Genomic DNA, 17,801 nt, shown 5'->3' with positions numbered 1-17,801 from the left:
GCTATCCAAATGTTAGCCAATTCTGACATTGTTTACAAACTCACCCCTTTTAGGGGGCTAGCGGGGTAAATACTAGGGTTATCGACAAAAACAAAGTGGAATGCACATCTACATAACTACATCTAGCATCTGTATAAGTTTCAGCCACATCCATCAAGCATTTGATGGCAAAACGAGTCAGACAAACTTCGGGGAAAAAAAAAACATTTTAGGGGGCTAGCGGGGTAAATACTGGGGTTATCAACAAAAAACAAAGTGGGATGCACATCTACATAACTACATCTACCATCTGTATAAGTTTCAGCCACATCCATCAAGCATTTGATGGCAAAACGAGTCAGACAAACTTCGGGGGAAAAAAAACATTTTAGGGGGCTAGCGGGATAAATACTGGGGTTATCAACAAAAACAAAGTGGGATGCACATCTACACAACTACATCTACCATCTGTGTAAATTTCAGCCGAATCCATCAAACATTTGATAGAAAAACGAGTCGGACAAACTTCGGGGGAAAATACCTATTTTAGGGGGCTAGCGAGATAAATACTGGGGTTATCAACAAAAACAAAGTGGGATGCACATCTGCATAACTACATCTACCATCTGTGTAAATTTCAGCCAAATTCATCCAACATTTGATGAAAAAACGAGTCGGACAAACTTCGGGGAAAAAATACCCATTTTAGGGGGCTAGCGGGGTAAATACTGGGGTTATCAACAAAAACAAAGTGGGATGCACATCTACATAACTACATCTACCATCTGTGTAAATTTCATCCAAATCCATCAAGGATTTGATGGAAAAACGAGTCGGACAAACTTTGGGTAGAAGAAAACAAAACAAAACAAAAACGTTTTGAGTAAAATCAATATGTGTCCCCTTCAGGGAAGGGGACCCATAATAATTAAATTCTGTGAAAATTTAGCGTTGTAGGTATATTATTTGGAGATCTAGGCTAGGTAGTATAAAAAATAACTTTTCAAACACAAACAGTTTCATACGACATAAAATCAGATTTGAAAATGAAAACACATTGGTCTTTGTTAAAGACCTTCTCCATTGTTTTTATTGGTTCAGTATGTTTTGACAGTTGAATACTTGTTTAGTATTTAACATTATGGCTTTTGTGTTTCATTTTTATACATAAAAGATTTAACTGACGCTGATTGTCTGTCACTCTTTTTGAGTAAATTGTTTTTATTTAAAGTAGCTATTTTACTTACAGTTTCCAAATATGCAGTAAAGTTTATAGAATCCAATCCAGAGGTGGTTAGATCGTTCAAAGCCTGCTCGACATCTGGGGTATAAATCCTGTCAATAAAGTTTTTCACAAATTAAAGAAACATGTTTTCTTGATTTGTTACCATTAAGCATAATTTTGAAAGAAGTTTAAAAACAAAAACAGATATGTATATATATGGTAAAAACACATGGATTATTATTTAAAATTACTAATAATTTTTGGAAATTTTTATTTCTGTACTTGTAGTACACAATTGGAGATTATTACATTTGTAACTTTTTTGACAACAGCAATAAAAGCAACTTTGACTTCAAAATTATGAAAAAACATGTTTTGGACCTTTATAAGAACATTGTTAAAATTTTTTTTTTAGGTTAGCATTTTAGTTTACACTCATAATGATTTAAAGAAAAAAATAAATATTTACGTGATGTTGATAGGTTCATTAAAGGAAGCAACCATATCTGTCAGATTTTTGACTTGTTCTGTGGCATTTGCAACAAATTCTGTTACGTTGAACCGATTTTCTAGCTTCAGTGCAGTGTAGATTGATGCATTTGCCTGACAAGATCTATTGAGAAACAGAAGTAAAAACTTTATCCATATTTTTGGTAAATGTGACCAAAATAAAGGCTTTAACGTAGATTTTGTAACAACTAGAAAAACACATAAATGATTTTGATAAAAAGCTTAACACATGCAAACATACAAATTTTCGACATATAAATAATAGTTAAACACAAAACAATTACTAATGCTCTCACATACTACATAAAAAACGACACAAAAGACATTTAAACAAATCTATTTTTATTTTATATATTTTTAACACTAATTGTGGTTTTTTTTTCATTGTGACCGTATTATTCACCAATTCTTATGCGAACCCTTGACAAATAGGTAAATATTTTTTCATTGAAGGTAATTCTGGCTAAATGCAAGGGGTGTTTTATCACATACTAAATCCAAAACTGTAGACTATTAGTAAATTTAGGAAAGATATATTTTAGTAGGAACAATTTTAGTTATTTGCATATTCTGATTGGTCACAAAAAACTTTGCTTTTAACCCGAATCACATATGTAAACATCCACAATGATTTAAATCTAGAAAATACAGTAAATCTCGTTTAAACCATATTTGATTAATTCAGACCTTCCTTTAATTCATCAAAAGTACAAATGATTTGTAGTTTAATAGGGCCTGAACTAATTGACATTAGTTAATGCAGATACTCGCCTAATCCAGATAATTTTTTTGGATCCAATCGGGCTCGGATTAATCAAGGTGTACTGTATAGACATTGTGGCAAATATTTTAGGACTAAACAATAATTTAATGATGAAAATAATGGCCCGACATATCACTGATGATGGCATAAAGCATGTCAATTTTTATGTGTATGTGAGTCGTTTTTTTATCATTAAACTAATGATTAGATCCATATTTAGTGTTCCAAAGTATTATTGTCCATAAAAACCTTACTCAACAATGCCATAAAGAGTAATGTTGGCTCCAGGCATCTGAAGTGTATCATCTAAGCTTCCATTCAAAATCCGGTCAGTGAACTACAATGAAATATACAAGACCACAATGACACAAACATCACAATACAATGTATGAAGTAACTATGTGAACACAACACAATATTTTCTAATGAAAACAATGGTTTTGTTCATAAAATTGTATTATAATTCATTGTTCTTCTTCTATGGTTGCTTTTTTTAACTAACTTTAAAAACTGATTTGAGAAAATCCATTTTTGTGTTTTTACTCTGAAAAACCGGTAGTTTTATTTGAAACAAGGAAATATGACATTTGCTGTACCATGTTGCTGGCATTGTATTTATTCCTAACAACACCTGATTTTCAAAAAATTAAACATTTTATTTTAGTTTTTTTTTAATTTGTGGTTTCGTCTTTTTTAACACTTTGTTATTCTATTTTTAGGTACACAAAAAAATTGAATTAAATGTGGAAAATTATTAAGAACAACTGTTGTTAATGCTGTATATATTTGACATTCAACATGTTCATTGGCTATCTAAAAACTAAATTGAAATCATTAAACATGTAAATATTTTGGTTTGTTTGGTTTGGTTTTAACATTGGTGGTATCTAGGCAATACATATAGATGACTTTTATGTCCCACATTAAGTTGTAAACACAGACAAGATACCAATAATGCGATTAGTTACAATGTGAAATCAATAAAGCTATAAAATAATTTTTTACTATCCGAACGCTATGTGGTTTGTCAGAAAGGTATGTTGACACAGAGAAGAGAAAGTAATAAAAACTATCAATCCTAAAATAACGACTCAGGTATGTAAAAAGTTTTTTAATGTTGCCAACTTAGTTTGATTTCTGTTTTGGTAGGAGTTTAAGTAGCGTTTTTCAAACCATAGCGATTTGTGCTGTTTAAACATCACATTGTTTTGACAAATTTTGATTAGCTAAATGTGAGTAAGTCCAACAGAACCAAACATTAACGTTATTAAAATAAATTCGCAAAATAACTCGGGATAAAAAATATCAACAGATTTGTTTTACAACATTCAACATTTACATCATCTAGAGATGACAGACAAACATGTATTCACCCATGCAGAACCTTACATAATGACATCACTTATATCGAGGTCAATGTTCGGTGACCCGTAAAGTGAGGTACCGAGCACACTTCCGTAAAAGTTCCATAAAACATCATCAGCAAACTTGTAGAAAAATTAGGAAATATTTAAAAATGCTTTTGGTGTTAAAAATACTTTTGACGTTAAAAATACTTTTGTGTGGAACATTCAGCATATTACACTTATTTTAGGTTTAAACTTTTTAACAGGTTTGAAAAGTTGGTTTGGTAATTTTTTTCTAAAGTTTTCTTAAAAGGATTTTTTTAATTATTGCTAAATTGTGTGGAACTTATCAAAAAAATAAAATCAAACTTACAAAGAAAGCTCATTTATAGCTGTGCTAAGTTCCAGGTAAAAAGTTAAAGAATAACTTTTTAATTCAACAAGCAGGAATGGAGTTCAAACACCCAACTCTGACATTTATTATGGACCCGCAAACAAAAGAGCTTTTAAAACTTCGGCCGGAAAGCAAAGGGAAAAAACACCAAATCAATAAAAGGCAAATAGCTGTGAAATTTATTTGTTCTCAGGAAAAGTCATTTACAAACTTACCGACAGTTTGGCTAAATGTTGCCAAATTTTCTAATTTATGTGTGTTACAAATTTTTGTTTTAGGTGTCTATCCTAGAGTACAAAAAACACTTAATACATTTTAAAAGTCAAATAAATCAAAACTACAGATATTTTTCAAAATTATTTTAAAATGTTCTTGTTCTATCTTATATTTTGAAAAGAACATTGCCTAATCAGGTAAACCATACATACTAAACAGTCTAACAGGCCCTATAGAAATGTTATTAGTTTTCAATATGTCACTATTATCTTTAGGCCTATACAGGGTGACTCAAAGTTTTTTTTTACCTTTAGGCCTTCATAGGGTGACTCAAAGTTTTGACAAACATATCGCTCCCCATGTCCTCCAATAGTAAAGCTGAGTGTCACCAAGATCATCAACAACCATGAGAAAATAAATGAGAAACCAACAGCACTAAAATTTAAACAAAAGAACTTAAAAAAATACTACTTATTCATATGCATTTTAGCAACTTAGTTACAACAGAAGTGGTCATGTTGTCAGTTTTTTTTTTTGCCAGAAAAGCTCTTTAAACTTGATAACTTACGACATAATCAAGAGTCCACCACAGTTGGAGATGCATGGCCGATTGGATGGATCAGCCTTGTAAGCCCCACATCCACAAAACAATCCCAATAAGTAAAAGAGACAGATGACGGCGACCAGACTTCCAAGCACGATTCCTGCAGCGTATCTGCAGAACATCAAATGCATAAAATGCAGTTTACTTTGACCTTGCTCTTTTTGACTCCCTTGGGGACAACAAACTGTTTTAAAGGGTGTATTGCATGCAGGTCTACTTACCCTCACTATAAACAACAGCTAAAATCATTGCATATTTTGATGTTTTTGTGTGACTTTCAAAACACTTTTCACATTTTTGGATCAGTTTTAATAAGATGACAAGTTTTAATGTGTGAAAAAAATGTGTTTGTTTCTCATACATACAAGTTACACATTTGATTAAACAACTCATGAAAACAGAAAAATCTATATTTTTTATATTACAAACAAAAAGATTACATTATAAAAAAATCTAATTAAACATTGATGTATTACATAAGCAGGCATATTGAACGTAAATGTTTTAGAAAATCACATAAACCCCTTAAAGAGCAATTTTTAAACATAACCAACAAACAATTTTACATTGTAAAATTACCTATATATGTCATAATTGTTGCTATAAACATCAAAAGCATTTGATATTGTATCATCGAAATTGGAAATTTGGTTTTTCAAGTTGGTCACTTCGTCAAGTGGTAATGAAGCAATGGAACTTTCAATAGTATTGTTAACGTCATTCAGAGAATTTAAAAGTTCTAAAAAAGTAATTTAGAAATTTTGATTATGAATCTAATACTGTGCAGGACTCCAACTTTTTTCAGGTATGCCACATTAAATGTCATCAAGAAATACTAAAAATCTTTCTTTCTGCTAGATAGGGTAATATTGCTTGTAGTTTATGAGCAGCGCCCAACACAATTCTCAGATCAGGCCCCTATACAACTGTTGCAAATGAACACATGTCTGTGCAAGTTACCACTGCATTAAACAAAATAAAAAACACCACATGTTTCTCTTTGAAATAATACTGTTGCATTTTACCATGTTACAAACGTTTAAATTCTAAATCTACCCTAGATCGATTCAAAATGGCAATAAATGTGAACAATTATTTGGTTGTGAGACAATACCCATGTTTGAAATCAAATTTTGTTTCTTTTGCATTGCATTGATTTGAAGTTCAGAATAATTTCTTAAAAGCATATAAAGCATGACAAATGTTAGTCTGATTTTTGGGTATGTGGCATACCCAGGTTCGCGCCAACAAGTAAATGCATTAAGTTTATAAACTACAAATTGTTGAAAACTGTATCTTAAAAAACACCTATTTATGTTTTATAATGTCCTATATGGTACAGCTATTTCCAGCTTGGTGCAGCTTTAATTCAATTCACCGAATTATGCCATTATCCAGTTATTATAAACAGTAAAGGTTACATGGTATTCAAAATCTATATGCAATTAAACAGATTAAGCAATGTAACAGGATGCAAATAACTGAAACCAACTGTATCAAGGTAACATGTACAAAAGCATGGTGCAATTTACCATCTGTTACTGCAGCACTGTTGTTCTTCACAATAGCAGGAATGTCATCAATCTGCTTCTGAGCGTCAGCAATGGCACCATCAATATCAAAACTTAAACTTTCGTTGATTTTGGCAATTTGACTGCTCAGATCATCAAGCTAAATAAAAGTATACACTGTCAAGTTGGTTTATTTTACTTAAAGCATATTTATTCACACACATAACAAAATATTTCAGTGGGGTGGATAATATTATGTAATACACATTTTGTTTCTGAATAGTTTTATTATTGGACAGTATTTCAATAAAATTTGCCAAAAATTTGAAAAGCTTTATTTTGGTTTTCTGCTTGTGATAAAGTATGTTTTTCCCAAATCTAAATTTAATGCCCAACAAAAAACTTTAGGGTCTTTAATTTGTCTCATGGAAGGTTTAAAAAACATGTTTAAATGTCGGAATTTTTATGTGGATGAGCAAGTAGTCTTATTGGCCACTGTCTTTCTAGAGTCTGCTGCACAGAAATGTGTGTAAAACACTTTATTTGATATATTTTGGAGTTCTGGGCTACAAATATCTAGCAGTTGAACACAGAATTACTTGTCTTGGATCTATCTGTGTCACTTTTTGTGTTTGTTTTTTATTTTACTTGAATAAGAAATAAAACATGGAGTAGGAACATTCTATTTGTGCCCAAACATGCGACTCTAAACCCAATTCAAACAAAAACACTAAATAGTGCCCACCCACGCAGCTGAATAAAACATGCACAAAAAAGATTTCTTATCAGAAGCAAGCTGTATGTTATTTCTGCCTTTAACCCTTTGAATAAGCAAGTGGAGTGTCAATAAAATTTACACAGGAAAAAAAGGCCATGCAGACACCTTATGCACCAAACATGTTACGTTGACTTTTCCTTTATTCATATTTTGCACCGTTGTTATATATTTACTAGCATTTAAATTGTTTAAGTATCCACACCAGGGGTTCCAGCAAGTAATGTAGTTCAAAAAGTTACAGAGAATAAAAAAGTATGTCTTATAGTCAAACATCGTTGGATGGGTTTACATTCATGGTTAAATGAGATTTTTATTTTCATACCATGTAGCTTATAATAAACGACATTTTACATGAAGTGTCAATTTGCTATTGGCATTAGGGCCATTTTAATGCCTGAACAAACTAAAAGTGGTGAATTTCCTCAAACATCAGCTTTTATCTCTTTACAACATAAAAAAATCATGTGATCGCTTGATATTGAGAGCTTGATTTGAATTCAAACAAACAAATGAAAAAAATCAAATTTTTAATCTTCAAAAGGTCTACAGTAGCTGTTTAGATATATATTTTTCTAATCAGATGTCCCATCATAAAAATCCTTTTTGAAATAGATAGGAAAAAATGAAAAAAACACAACCCGGTGCTTGAAATTTTGTTAGACATTGCAGAGTAATCATTGTGAGGATGCAGAAATGTGTTATTATTGTTTTTTTCATGCAAAGGTAAATAATGCACCCATTAGCAAACCTGCTGTAGGAATTGTCCTGAACTGTTCTGCAGTTGATGAAAAGTGATTAAAAAATTAGAAAACTACAATTAGTGGAAATTAATTGCTCATGAAATATGATCATGATACTTATTCTTTCACTAACATGAGTAATATTGTTTTAAAAATTTTCCCCAGAAATATGACAAAAATCCTACAGAAAATTCACTACTTTGTTAGGTCGTAAATATATAAAGTGCAATTTTAAAATTTAGGTATGAAGCAAGCATTTAAGAACTTAGTCTAAAATATCGATAGTTTTAATCATTTACTAATTTTAGGTGCAAACACAAACATGTTTCTGGGTTAATTCGACAAAATGTGTGGTTTATATTGTAATGATTAATTTGCACACATTTAACCCATGGCAATTAGGCCAAAAATTGATTGAAAATATTGTAACCAGTTGATTGTAAGCAATTACTTCAATTAAATTGAATTGCCTCATTCACACACAATTACACAAATTTTACTCACAATAACATACTTAAAAGACTCACACCTGCACAACCATTTCACTTTAACAAAAGCTTGCTACTTTTTTGTATAAAAGTGCCTAACCAACCAATTAAGATACTTTTACAAACACAGTAAACAAAATTTTAACACAGAGCTACTTTAAAACTTACAGATGAAAAGTTCCCTCCCAAGGTAAGCTGGTCAGCTGTGCTCGATACACTGTCACAAAGTGCTGTTCCATTGCAGGCGCTAACTGCAGTAGTAATGTTATTTCGTACAGTGTCCAATGCAAATTCAATACCAGATACACTGGTTGTTATGTTGTTTGTTGCACTGTCAACGGCTTCCAGTTGTGCAAGAGTTGTTTTTGATACTAAAAAAATAAATCAGTTTTTGTAAATTTTTTTTTGTAAAAAAAAAGTTTAAAAAGATTGTACTTCTAAAGATGTGGTGTAAACAAAAACTTGTGACATATATAATATTCAAAGACAATTATAAATCATTGGGACAAAAGTTCACACCGTTTTGGATGTTTATCACCTAAAACTCCCAGGGAACGCTTTTTATTCACCTAGCTGCTCATACAAGTCCTGTGTAATCACTTACACCAGTGGTTCTTAACCTTTTTTTCTTGCTGCACCCCTTTCAAATGACTAAGCAGTTTTCGCACTCCCCTGGGTTTTGTATGAGTGTGTGCACCCCTGGTTAAAAACCCCTGACTTGCACACTTAAGCCAACAACAAGTAGAAATATGATGGTAGTGTAATGTGTAGTTCATTCTTTAACTGCACAGGTTTAACCTTATCATGAATATAACCTTCTTTAAAAAAAACAAAAAAACAATTCTTTTGTGATGTGATGATTAAAAAACTGAGAACATTGCAAAAAAGGTTAGGGCCTAAAAAGAACAACGAATTGTTTTTACTTCAAGCAAGAGCAAGCAATTTTCTGTGCTTAAATTTTCCACCACTTACATGCTGAAAGTGTTTCCAATTCAGCAAACACAGGTTGGGCTGCACCATTAAATTGTTGTTGCACTGGTACGCCGACCGATTGATCAATATCTGAAAAAAAGTAAAAGTAAGATTTTAAAAAAGTTATGATGAAAACAAAGCAATGTTTTGTCACATAATTTCAACATTACAATATGTATGTTTTTCAATTTTAATTTGTACATGGAAATGCTATATGGTTTCCTTGTACAAACAAGTCATTTTCCTTACTACAAAAATTCAAATTTATACCTATTTTCTAGTCAGAAAAATATCAAGATTTGAAAACTAAATTCAAATTTATACCCTATTTCTAGTCAGTAAAGAAATTGAAACAAAAAAATTAAACCAAAAATTTACATTTGACAAGACCATTAAATTTACAACATATAATTATCTTGAACACAACAAGCGCAATAAGGTTGGGTGACATGGCTGAATAAATACAATATTGTGGGCACTTGAAATTATGGGTGTGCTGTTACGTTGAATTTGGTACAAAACAATTTCCGACAAATTTTAAGAGCCAGGCCCAAATGTATTACTTGGAAAATGTACAGTTTTTTTGGTATACAACAAAAGTCAGTATTCTTTGGTAGCCTGTCAAATGTCACTTTGTTTTTTATATTTTTTACAATACCTTAGGTGTGTTTAGTTTTAATAGTTTTTTCACATATATATCCTTTTTATTTGCATCCCATTTTTATGTTTAAAAAATTTTTTGGGGTTTTTACCAAAAACCTTTATTTATATTCAATGGGTCAGTACCCAAATAAGGAATTTTGGTTATTTTGTACAATATGTACCCACTATAGATCAAACAAAGTTTTTTTGCTAAAACATCTGTCAACTTTGTCAAACAAAACGAGAAGCTTTTATACCTATGCTTATGCATTCAGTGTTATTTACCCTGATGAATATGACCTGTATAGGACGTCGAAACGTCAGAATAAAATACATTTGCCAGAAGAGCTCTACAAACTGGGTACCTATGCTTCGTTATTTGTCATGTCTAAATACTACAAATACCTTGGAAAAATGTTTTACTGAATACTTACTGTTAACTTCATTTCGTAATCTTCCATCGAGAAGACTGTACTGATCAGTCACATAATCGAACTGCACAGGTACATTGTCAAGGTACTTTATAATATTGCTCAAAGATTCATTTGTTTTCTCAGGAATTATTTGTACAACGTCTGTCACCCATTCGTTAGTCAGGAACACAAAAACACATGGAACCCTATAAAACAAAAAATATATATATATATTAGGAAAATGGTGATTGCAGCAAATGCACAAATGCATTTAAATGTTCATTTAAAACAATTATAAAGCTTCGAACACATGGTGATTTTCAACCAAGGATATATGTACATCTTGTTTAAATATCAGTCAACCCTATGCTGTATATATATTTTTGAAACAGGGCGAACATGGAAGGTTATTATTTAACTAAAAACTGCCAGTCGGCCATGTTAGCCTAAAATAGATCTATCAGCGTCTTGTCGGCCATACAAAAATCCTGTTTGTTTTTTCAAACTGAACATTTTTTTTCTGAACAGTTTCATAGGACAAATATTAACAGGACCCAATTTGCATATAATTTGATGTCAACATATAAGCTTTATGAAGCATTTAAAAAGGCACTTGTAACTTTGACTGTTGAATGTGTCTGTCATTAAAATGCTTGTTAAATATAAAATGCACATTGTATCGAATGTTTGGCTATAGGCCTCCAACCACAAATTGTATTGTGTGTTTTTGTGCATTTGTATTTCAGTCGAATTAGTTTTATGAGTAAATTTTTCTCTCTCAGTTGGCACTACTTCTGTTGGTCGAATAAACAAAATATTACTTTAATAATTGCTGAAATGTTTTCTACCTGCCTTCAGGTTGAATTTCTAAAATTTATCAATGTTTAAAATTTGGTTAAAATTTAAAACAAACTAATGTTGTGTTTGGAATTTAACCTTCTGTTTTAGTATCATACAGATAAGAATTGTCAAATATTATTAAAATAAAGCTTTGTCTGGTTTAGGGTATTAAACAGAGATCAGCCTGTGCATCCCAGGCAGAAAAAATATCACTTCCATAATTTCCTACTTAACGGTGTCAAATTACATCCAAGAGAAAGAAATGAAAAAAGGCTGACAGAAAAACATGAGTGAAAATTTATCAAAGATGTGTTCTACCAGTAGGCTTTGATGTGATAATTATTTAATGAGATGAGAGTATCATTGGGTAAAAGTGGTTGTTATCTCACAAATCGATAATTAACTGGCATGTTACAAAACAGCATATTTCACTTTCTTATTCGATAACATTTGAACTGACTTGATATAACAATGGGGACAATTTTCAGGGTTTCTATTTTTGTGTCGAATTTTTTAGCAAAATTTTGCATTTAAAAAAATTGATCAAATCTGTCAATATTTAACAAATTATGAAATCTAACACCATTTGAAAAAAATTCAATTTGCAAAGGAGTAGGGAAAAGAATTCTACATAAATAGGAATGTGTAAAAGTTAGGTTAATACACAATTAAAACTATCTTGTTTTCTGTACAAATTTAGGCAAGTTTTACATCTGAAAAAATATAATAGTAAAATTTGAATACATAATACACAAACTAAATCTAAAGTATAGTATAAAACCTTACACTGTGTGCAAAAAATAATAAATCTTTAAATCCTTACACCGCATCCGGCCCGCGAGCAACTTTTGAGCGGCCCGCGACACGTGTTTTATTTTGATCGACCGGGAGGAATGTATGTGTAAAATCCCATTTTTGTACCAAAGAGTTGTTACATTAAATGTTGATAGTTATTAGTTTATTACTAACAATAGGCATTGTTACGTACAGAGACCAAATCATTGCGTATTTGACTTTACCTAGCACTGCTATGTTATTGCATGACCATCAATGCGGCCCGCCTCCACACTATATCACTACTTTTTGGCCCGCGGATGCGAAAAGGTTGCCCGCCTTTGCTTTAAACCAATGCAAAGGGGTAAATTAAGTAACTGCGTACAAACAGGCATGTCTGTAAAATAGGTTAATCCTACAATATATATAGTCTTGTGTTATATGCAAATTTGTGCAAATGCAACATCTCAAAATTGTTTGAAACAATTTAATGCACAAATGAACTGTGAAATACAAAACCTTACATCTTGTGTAAAAAATATTAAATCTTTAAAGCTATTCAAAGTGGTAGAGCAAGCAAATGGATACAAATAACCATGTCTACAAAATAGGTTAATCCAGCAATAGATCACTGAAGCATGTTAAATACACAAAAGGGCAGATGCACAGTGCCATATGGCTTCAGTCTTATCTCCTCTTACATTGGGATTACACTATAATGGATTGTTCTAAGTGGCCAAAATTCCTGCTGTTTAAAAAGGTGTTGTATATTAAAAGGAATTATAGCTTCTGACATTGTGTTAAAATTGCTGTTTGTTATTCATATATCACTATGGTAACCAAACCTTATGACATTATGGGGATCAGTGATAAAGTACATTTGTTGACCAGTCCTAGATAAAATTTGGCATTTCTGTTTGGGATATACAGTGTTTTTTAAAACTGTAGCTTAGCACCTAAGTGTGCCATGGGAGATTTCCAAGTGTTTTATAAAATACAACTAATATCCCATTTTTAGCCAGCAAATTGGGCTACAAATTGTTGTAGTTTGATAGCATGACACCACTTTAATAACATTGGACAAAAACACTTAGTATTGTTCCCAAAATTACTAAGTTTTAGGTTTAAGCAGACAAAATGTAAAGTTTCATTATATATATACAACGGTGCAAAAAACTAACTTAAACAAGTCCAAAACCTTTTAGTTTATACACTAGAAAAAATCGGAATTTTTCATTAAAGTATGTGGTCCCAAGTCAAAACGAAAGTAAACGTTCCAGACAAATAAAACCCTTGGTGTTCAAACAACACCATGGATGTTATCTTCTGTTTGGCGTCGTGGTGATATGCCAATAAGTGCCAGAGTACTTGTACCCATGACTGAGAAAACAAACCGACACGTGAGCAAATATGTTTTTCCCTTCAACAAATTTCTGTCAATGCATGTCAACGTCATTTCACAAACAGGATATCTAATTCTAAGAGCTAAAACCCTTTTGGTATTTTAGCATCTGGTTTTTATAAACAATTGAAAGCATTGTATTTGACATTTTACACATGACAAAATTGTATATTTTTGGTACAATGCGTAAGTACTGAACAGATAATGATAATGTTATCGACAAATTTTATAACAGCCCCTACTCATTATGCCATAAAATTGACAACACAGATGGTATATTTCTGAAAAGATTTTTTTGTATATTACATTTTCTTGCATCTGTACATGAGAATAAATGCATGGTTTAGGTTTTTTTTTAATTCTGTCTATGAAATCTGTCACATATAACAATCCAAAGTGCCAATAAAAATATACAACATAGCTTATTAGTATGCCTCTTACTTCCTAAAAAATCAAAACTAAATGAAAGTCATACTTACGCCATAAACACAGTGAGGATTAAAAGGGATATGCAGAGGCAATGCCTCCACTTGCTGTGGGTTCGACTTTTCTTTTGAGTCATTTCTCCCCCGCAGTTGTCACAGCAAGTTCGGCAGCAGCACATAATGGCGCCCACAAGTGGTACAAATATGATGAACAAACACCCAGCGACTAGGCAGGTCATGTAGCCCACCTCGAAGGCTGCGAGCTAAAAGTTAAAGCTTGTGTAAATATTTTTTAGGTAAAGTTAGGTGTAAAGTTCAAAAACACTTTGACTTTCAAATATATTTGCATGTAGGATGGTTTATCAGACAAGAACAAATGAAATAAAGTTAATATTTTTTTATCACTTTTTATGGGTAGTAGCATTGAGTTGCCTTTTTAAAAGTATTTTTAATAATACTGTAATAGTTGCTTTTATGTTTTCCATCAATGTAAAATATAAAACAACAGTGGCAAATACAACATAAACCAACAAATGTGACATTCACATTTTTATACACCAGTTGTACACTACACCCTACAAAGACATACATTGACAATCTTTTGTTTTTATGCTTAACTGTGCATACAGGGTGTGAAAATGGATAAAGTTTACCATTTTTGTGCATTAGTTAATTGTATTATGCTGTAAAACAACCTACATTAAAGAATTTAGGGATAAAACAGCCAAAATGAGTGCAACTAGGCAACCAAAACCAAAGATATACATTCGGCTCTTGAAAAACCAGCAACATTCGATTGTCAAAGACATACAGAAAGTTAAGCCCCACTTATCATGGCTTAAGGACACAATAGGCCATCAGTGCTGAAAACCCAAAGGAAACAATGACAAAGCGAGATTCTAACAATAACCACAATTAGTTCCAGTGCTACTAGAAGTACCAATTTATGCCATTCAAATGCAACATCATTATGCCACAACAAAAAGAAGTACTGTAAGCTCATATTTTATGCAAATGTTATGCACAAGCTTTAGTCATTTTATATGGCTGTTGCAGAAAATAGTATATATTGCACAAATCAGTGATTTTAATTATTCAAAATGGTTACTGTGGAAAAACAGCAACATCAAAATCGTTACTGTGGTGATATATAATAATAAATTAAATTTGATATTGTGTATGATTGTTCACAATTAATACAGTTGTTTTGGTGGACTTTAAATGCAAAACGGAGTTGTGTATTGAAAAGGTAATGCCAAGTTTAACATGGGCCCTATAAAGGAAGTTTACAAGCTGGTATTTCCTGTGTAGGGAAAGTCATAATATTGTTTGCTACAACAAACAGGCACCAAAGTCACTTCTAGGGTACATTTAATAATTTACATTCATTTATTCCACACTTCCCAACCCCAAATACTGTATAATTATGAGTTTTCACACTGTTAAAATGTTTTCTACCAGCAACAGTTGTTAAATCATCAAGTGGCAAGTTAATTTAGCCAACACAACACAAAACAATGGCATTCCAATAGATGCACTGAAAAGTACCCTTATCACCCAAAACAACCCACTTGAAGTAGTATCAGTGGGATCGGGTGATAAAGCATCAGGAAAGCACCAGTAAATGTGTATGTCAAATTGCCTCATGATTTTAAAGGTGAATCATAGTGTAGGTTTAGCAAAAGGAATTTATCACATTAATGAGAATGTATTTCTATTTCAAATGAGGGAAATGTTTATGTCCCAAGATGGTAAAGGAATAATTTTTAATTTTGTTTTTTTGCCAACAAAGTGATTACTAAGTGGGCTAAATACATGTCACAACATGTTGCTTTCACCATCATGGTTTAAAATATAACAACAGTTTTAAACATGACCATGCACTCAAAACAACACTGAATGATACATGACATTGTCAAATACGAACATTTACCACAAAATGACATTATTACCTACCAGAAGAACGTATGAAAGCTAAATGCCTGTGGACACACACAAATGATAGACTAACAATAGTAAAACACATATATATTTCCGAAACATTTTTAGGTTGACTTCTCAAAGTGGAGATAGAAAAAGAAATGGGTGAAATATTGTGCAATAGGTATTTGTATGGGGAAATAATGCACTATTACACATCCTTATGACAGTACAGAAAGCTAAATGGAACTACGCACTAGACATGAATGACTTGTACAAGCAATCTATAAATATACCTTGTATGCGATGAACAGGTGCCATGGCAAAGACTAGTCAAAGTAAAGTTAAATTTAAAAACTTTAAACTATGATGACTAAACAGTGCCCATGTGTCATTACAATTCTTGTGACAACTTGTCATTCTATGACTTAAGAAGCATTTAACAGAATTTTAGACCTTAGTAGATGTAGAAAATTGAAAAGTATTCCAATTATTTTAATGGAAATAGTGTATTAATTAATGTTGTTTAAAATTAAACATAGATTAGAAATTGACCTTTTGGAACTTAAATAAGAAAAATAATTCAACCAAATAATAAAATGTAACATTTTGGGGACTGAAATTTTAGCAAAAAAGTGAGCAAAAGTCATGGCATAATAACGCCTTCTGAATAAACATTATTTCTAAAAAGGAGAAATAGAAAAGGTGGTTTTAAAATACTAAATTATGCTATAAAATCTATCTCTAATGACCATTTAGTTGTACTGTATAGGTTAAGATTAATGATATATCTTTTACATTAGTTAAGTTAGAACCCAAAAATTGGTATACATCCAAACCAGCAAAATTACTTCAATATTTGTAAAAGTGTTTTTCTATCATTCGCACACTTACTGTTTGCCATTGTGCCAGAAGTTCATTTAGAAAATTCCCTTGGTTTTCTGTCACTATACTGTAGATGAATTCTGTGCACAACAAGATATTTATTCAACATATAAATACATCCAACCAGGGTTTTTTAAGGTTTGGTTTGGGTGACCGCTAAGTAGTTTTAAGAGACCGCAAGTGTTTCATTTAAATACCAAAAACTGTAGTTGTAGTTGCAAGTCCAAATTTTGGGAAACCGCTGGAGAAATTTGGGGGACCGTTTCGGTCCCCCAAAACACCTTAAAAAACACTGCATCCAACATCAACTTTTAAAAAAGATACATAAAATATCATAGGTTTTTCAGAAGAATACAAAAACTTTACTTTACAATAGTTTTGGCACGATCGAGCGAATAAATTGATGGTACCCATTCAAGTAAAGAAAATAACATTTACTCTTTTAAATCATATCTCTGGCTACTTGTCACATACCTTCAATTGCAGAAAACGGTTTGAACACAATGTTCACAAACTCCCTGGTCATTACATACAGGTGACTTAGGGAGCTTACGCTGATTTCAACAGATACTTCTGAGTAAGTTCCCTAAATATAGAAAATCTTTAGCAAGCGTAAGTTGCACAACAATTAAAAAGGTAATGCTAAGTTTATAGTTACATTTACATAACAAATCTCGACTATGCCAAAGTTGTGATTCTAGGTATTTGTTTCATTTTTGTTTAACCCACCAAAGCCACAGCTTTGCAAAAAATGGTTAGAAAACATGCACCCTTTAATGTTAAAATGTGCCCCTCTTGTGCTTTGTAATTCATATTTTCATACTGACCTGCGGCAAATCTTCATATGTGACGTTTTGTGCCGAACACCCGGACAATAAAGACAATATACATATGGCAACATATAACGTATAATCCATATTCACTAGTAATAAATGTTATATAAAAGTAAGCAAATCTGCCAAAATAAATAATGG

General features: G+C 31.8%; 1 protein-coding gene across 8 annotated transcripts in view; it reads right to left on the bottom strand.

The window, feature by feature from the left end:
• The window catches only part of LOC145230352 (prominin-1-A-like), a 26,458-nt gene extending 8,657 nt beyond the window's left edge, over window positions 1–17,801 (bottom strand). For 3 of the 8 annotated variants that reach the window (XM_080095762.1, XM_080095767.1, XM_080095764.1), the window contains exons 1-16: window positions 17,655–17,801; window positions 17,302–17,413; window positions 16,837–16,907; window positions 16,239–16,271; window positions 14,077–14,285; window positions 10,603–10,787; window positions 9,527–9,616; window positions 8,723–8,925; window positions 8,075–8,101; window positions 6,570–6,708; window positions 5,617–5,776; window positions 5,002–5,148; window positions 4,742–4,868; window positions 3,867–3,964; window positions 1,674–1,817; window positions 1,227–1,314 (exon numbers count right to left, since the gene is read on the bottom strand). In XM_080095762.1, coding sequence (XP_079951888.1) covers window positions 1,227–1,314; window positions 1,674–1,817; window positions 3,867–3,964; window positions 4,742–4,868; window positions 5,002–5,148; window positions 5,617–5,776; window positions 6,570–6,708; window positions 8,075–8,101; window positions 8,723–8,925; window positions 9,527–9,616; window positions 10,603–10,787; window positions 14,077–14,285; window positions 16,239–16,271; window positions 16,837–16,907; window positions 17,302–17,413; window positions 17,655–17,744 — 1,923 coding nt within the window. In that variant the 5' untranslated portion in view covers window positions 17,745–17,801. Of the gene's footprint in view, window positions 1–1,226; window positions 1,315–1,673; window positions 1,818–2,731; window positions 2,815–3,866; window positions 3,965–4,741; window positions 4,869–5,001; window positions 5,149–5,616; window positions 5,777–6,569; window positions 6,709–8,074; window positions 8,102–8,722; window positions 8,926–9,526; window positions 9,617–10,602; window positions 10,788–14,076; window positions 14,286–16,238; window positions 16,272–16,836; window positions 16,908–17,301; window positions 17,414–17,654 lie in introns of all 8 variants that reach the window. The other 5 variants (XM_080095763.1, XM_080095765.1, XM_080095768.1 and 2 more) reach the window with 5 other exon arrangements.

The sequence above is a fragment of the Phallusia mammillata genome, chromosome 5 (assembly GCF_965637545.1).
Source record: "Phallusia mammillata chromosome 5, kaPhaMamm4.hap1.1, whole genome shotgun sequence".
NCBI classification, from domain to species: domain Eukaryota; kingdom Metazoa; phylum Chordata; class Ascidiacea; order Phlebobranchia; family Ascidiidae; genus Phallusia; species Phallusia mammillata.
The sequence above is the reverse complement of the archived record's forward strand: the minus strand, read 5'-3'. Positions and strand labels throughout refer to the sequence as shown.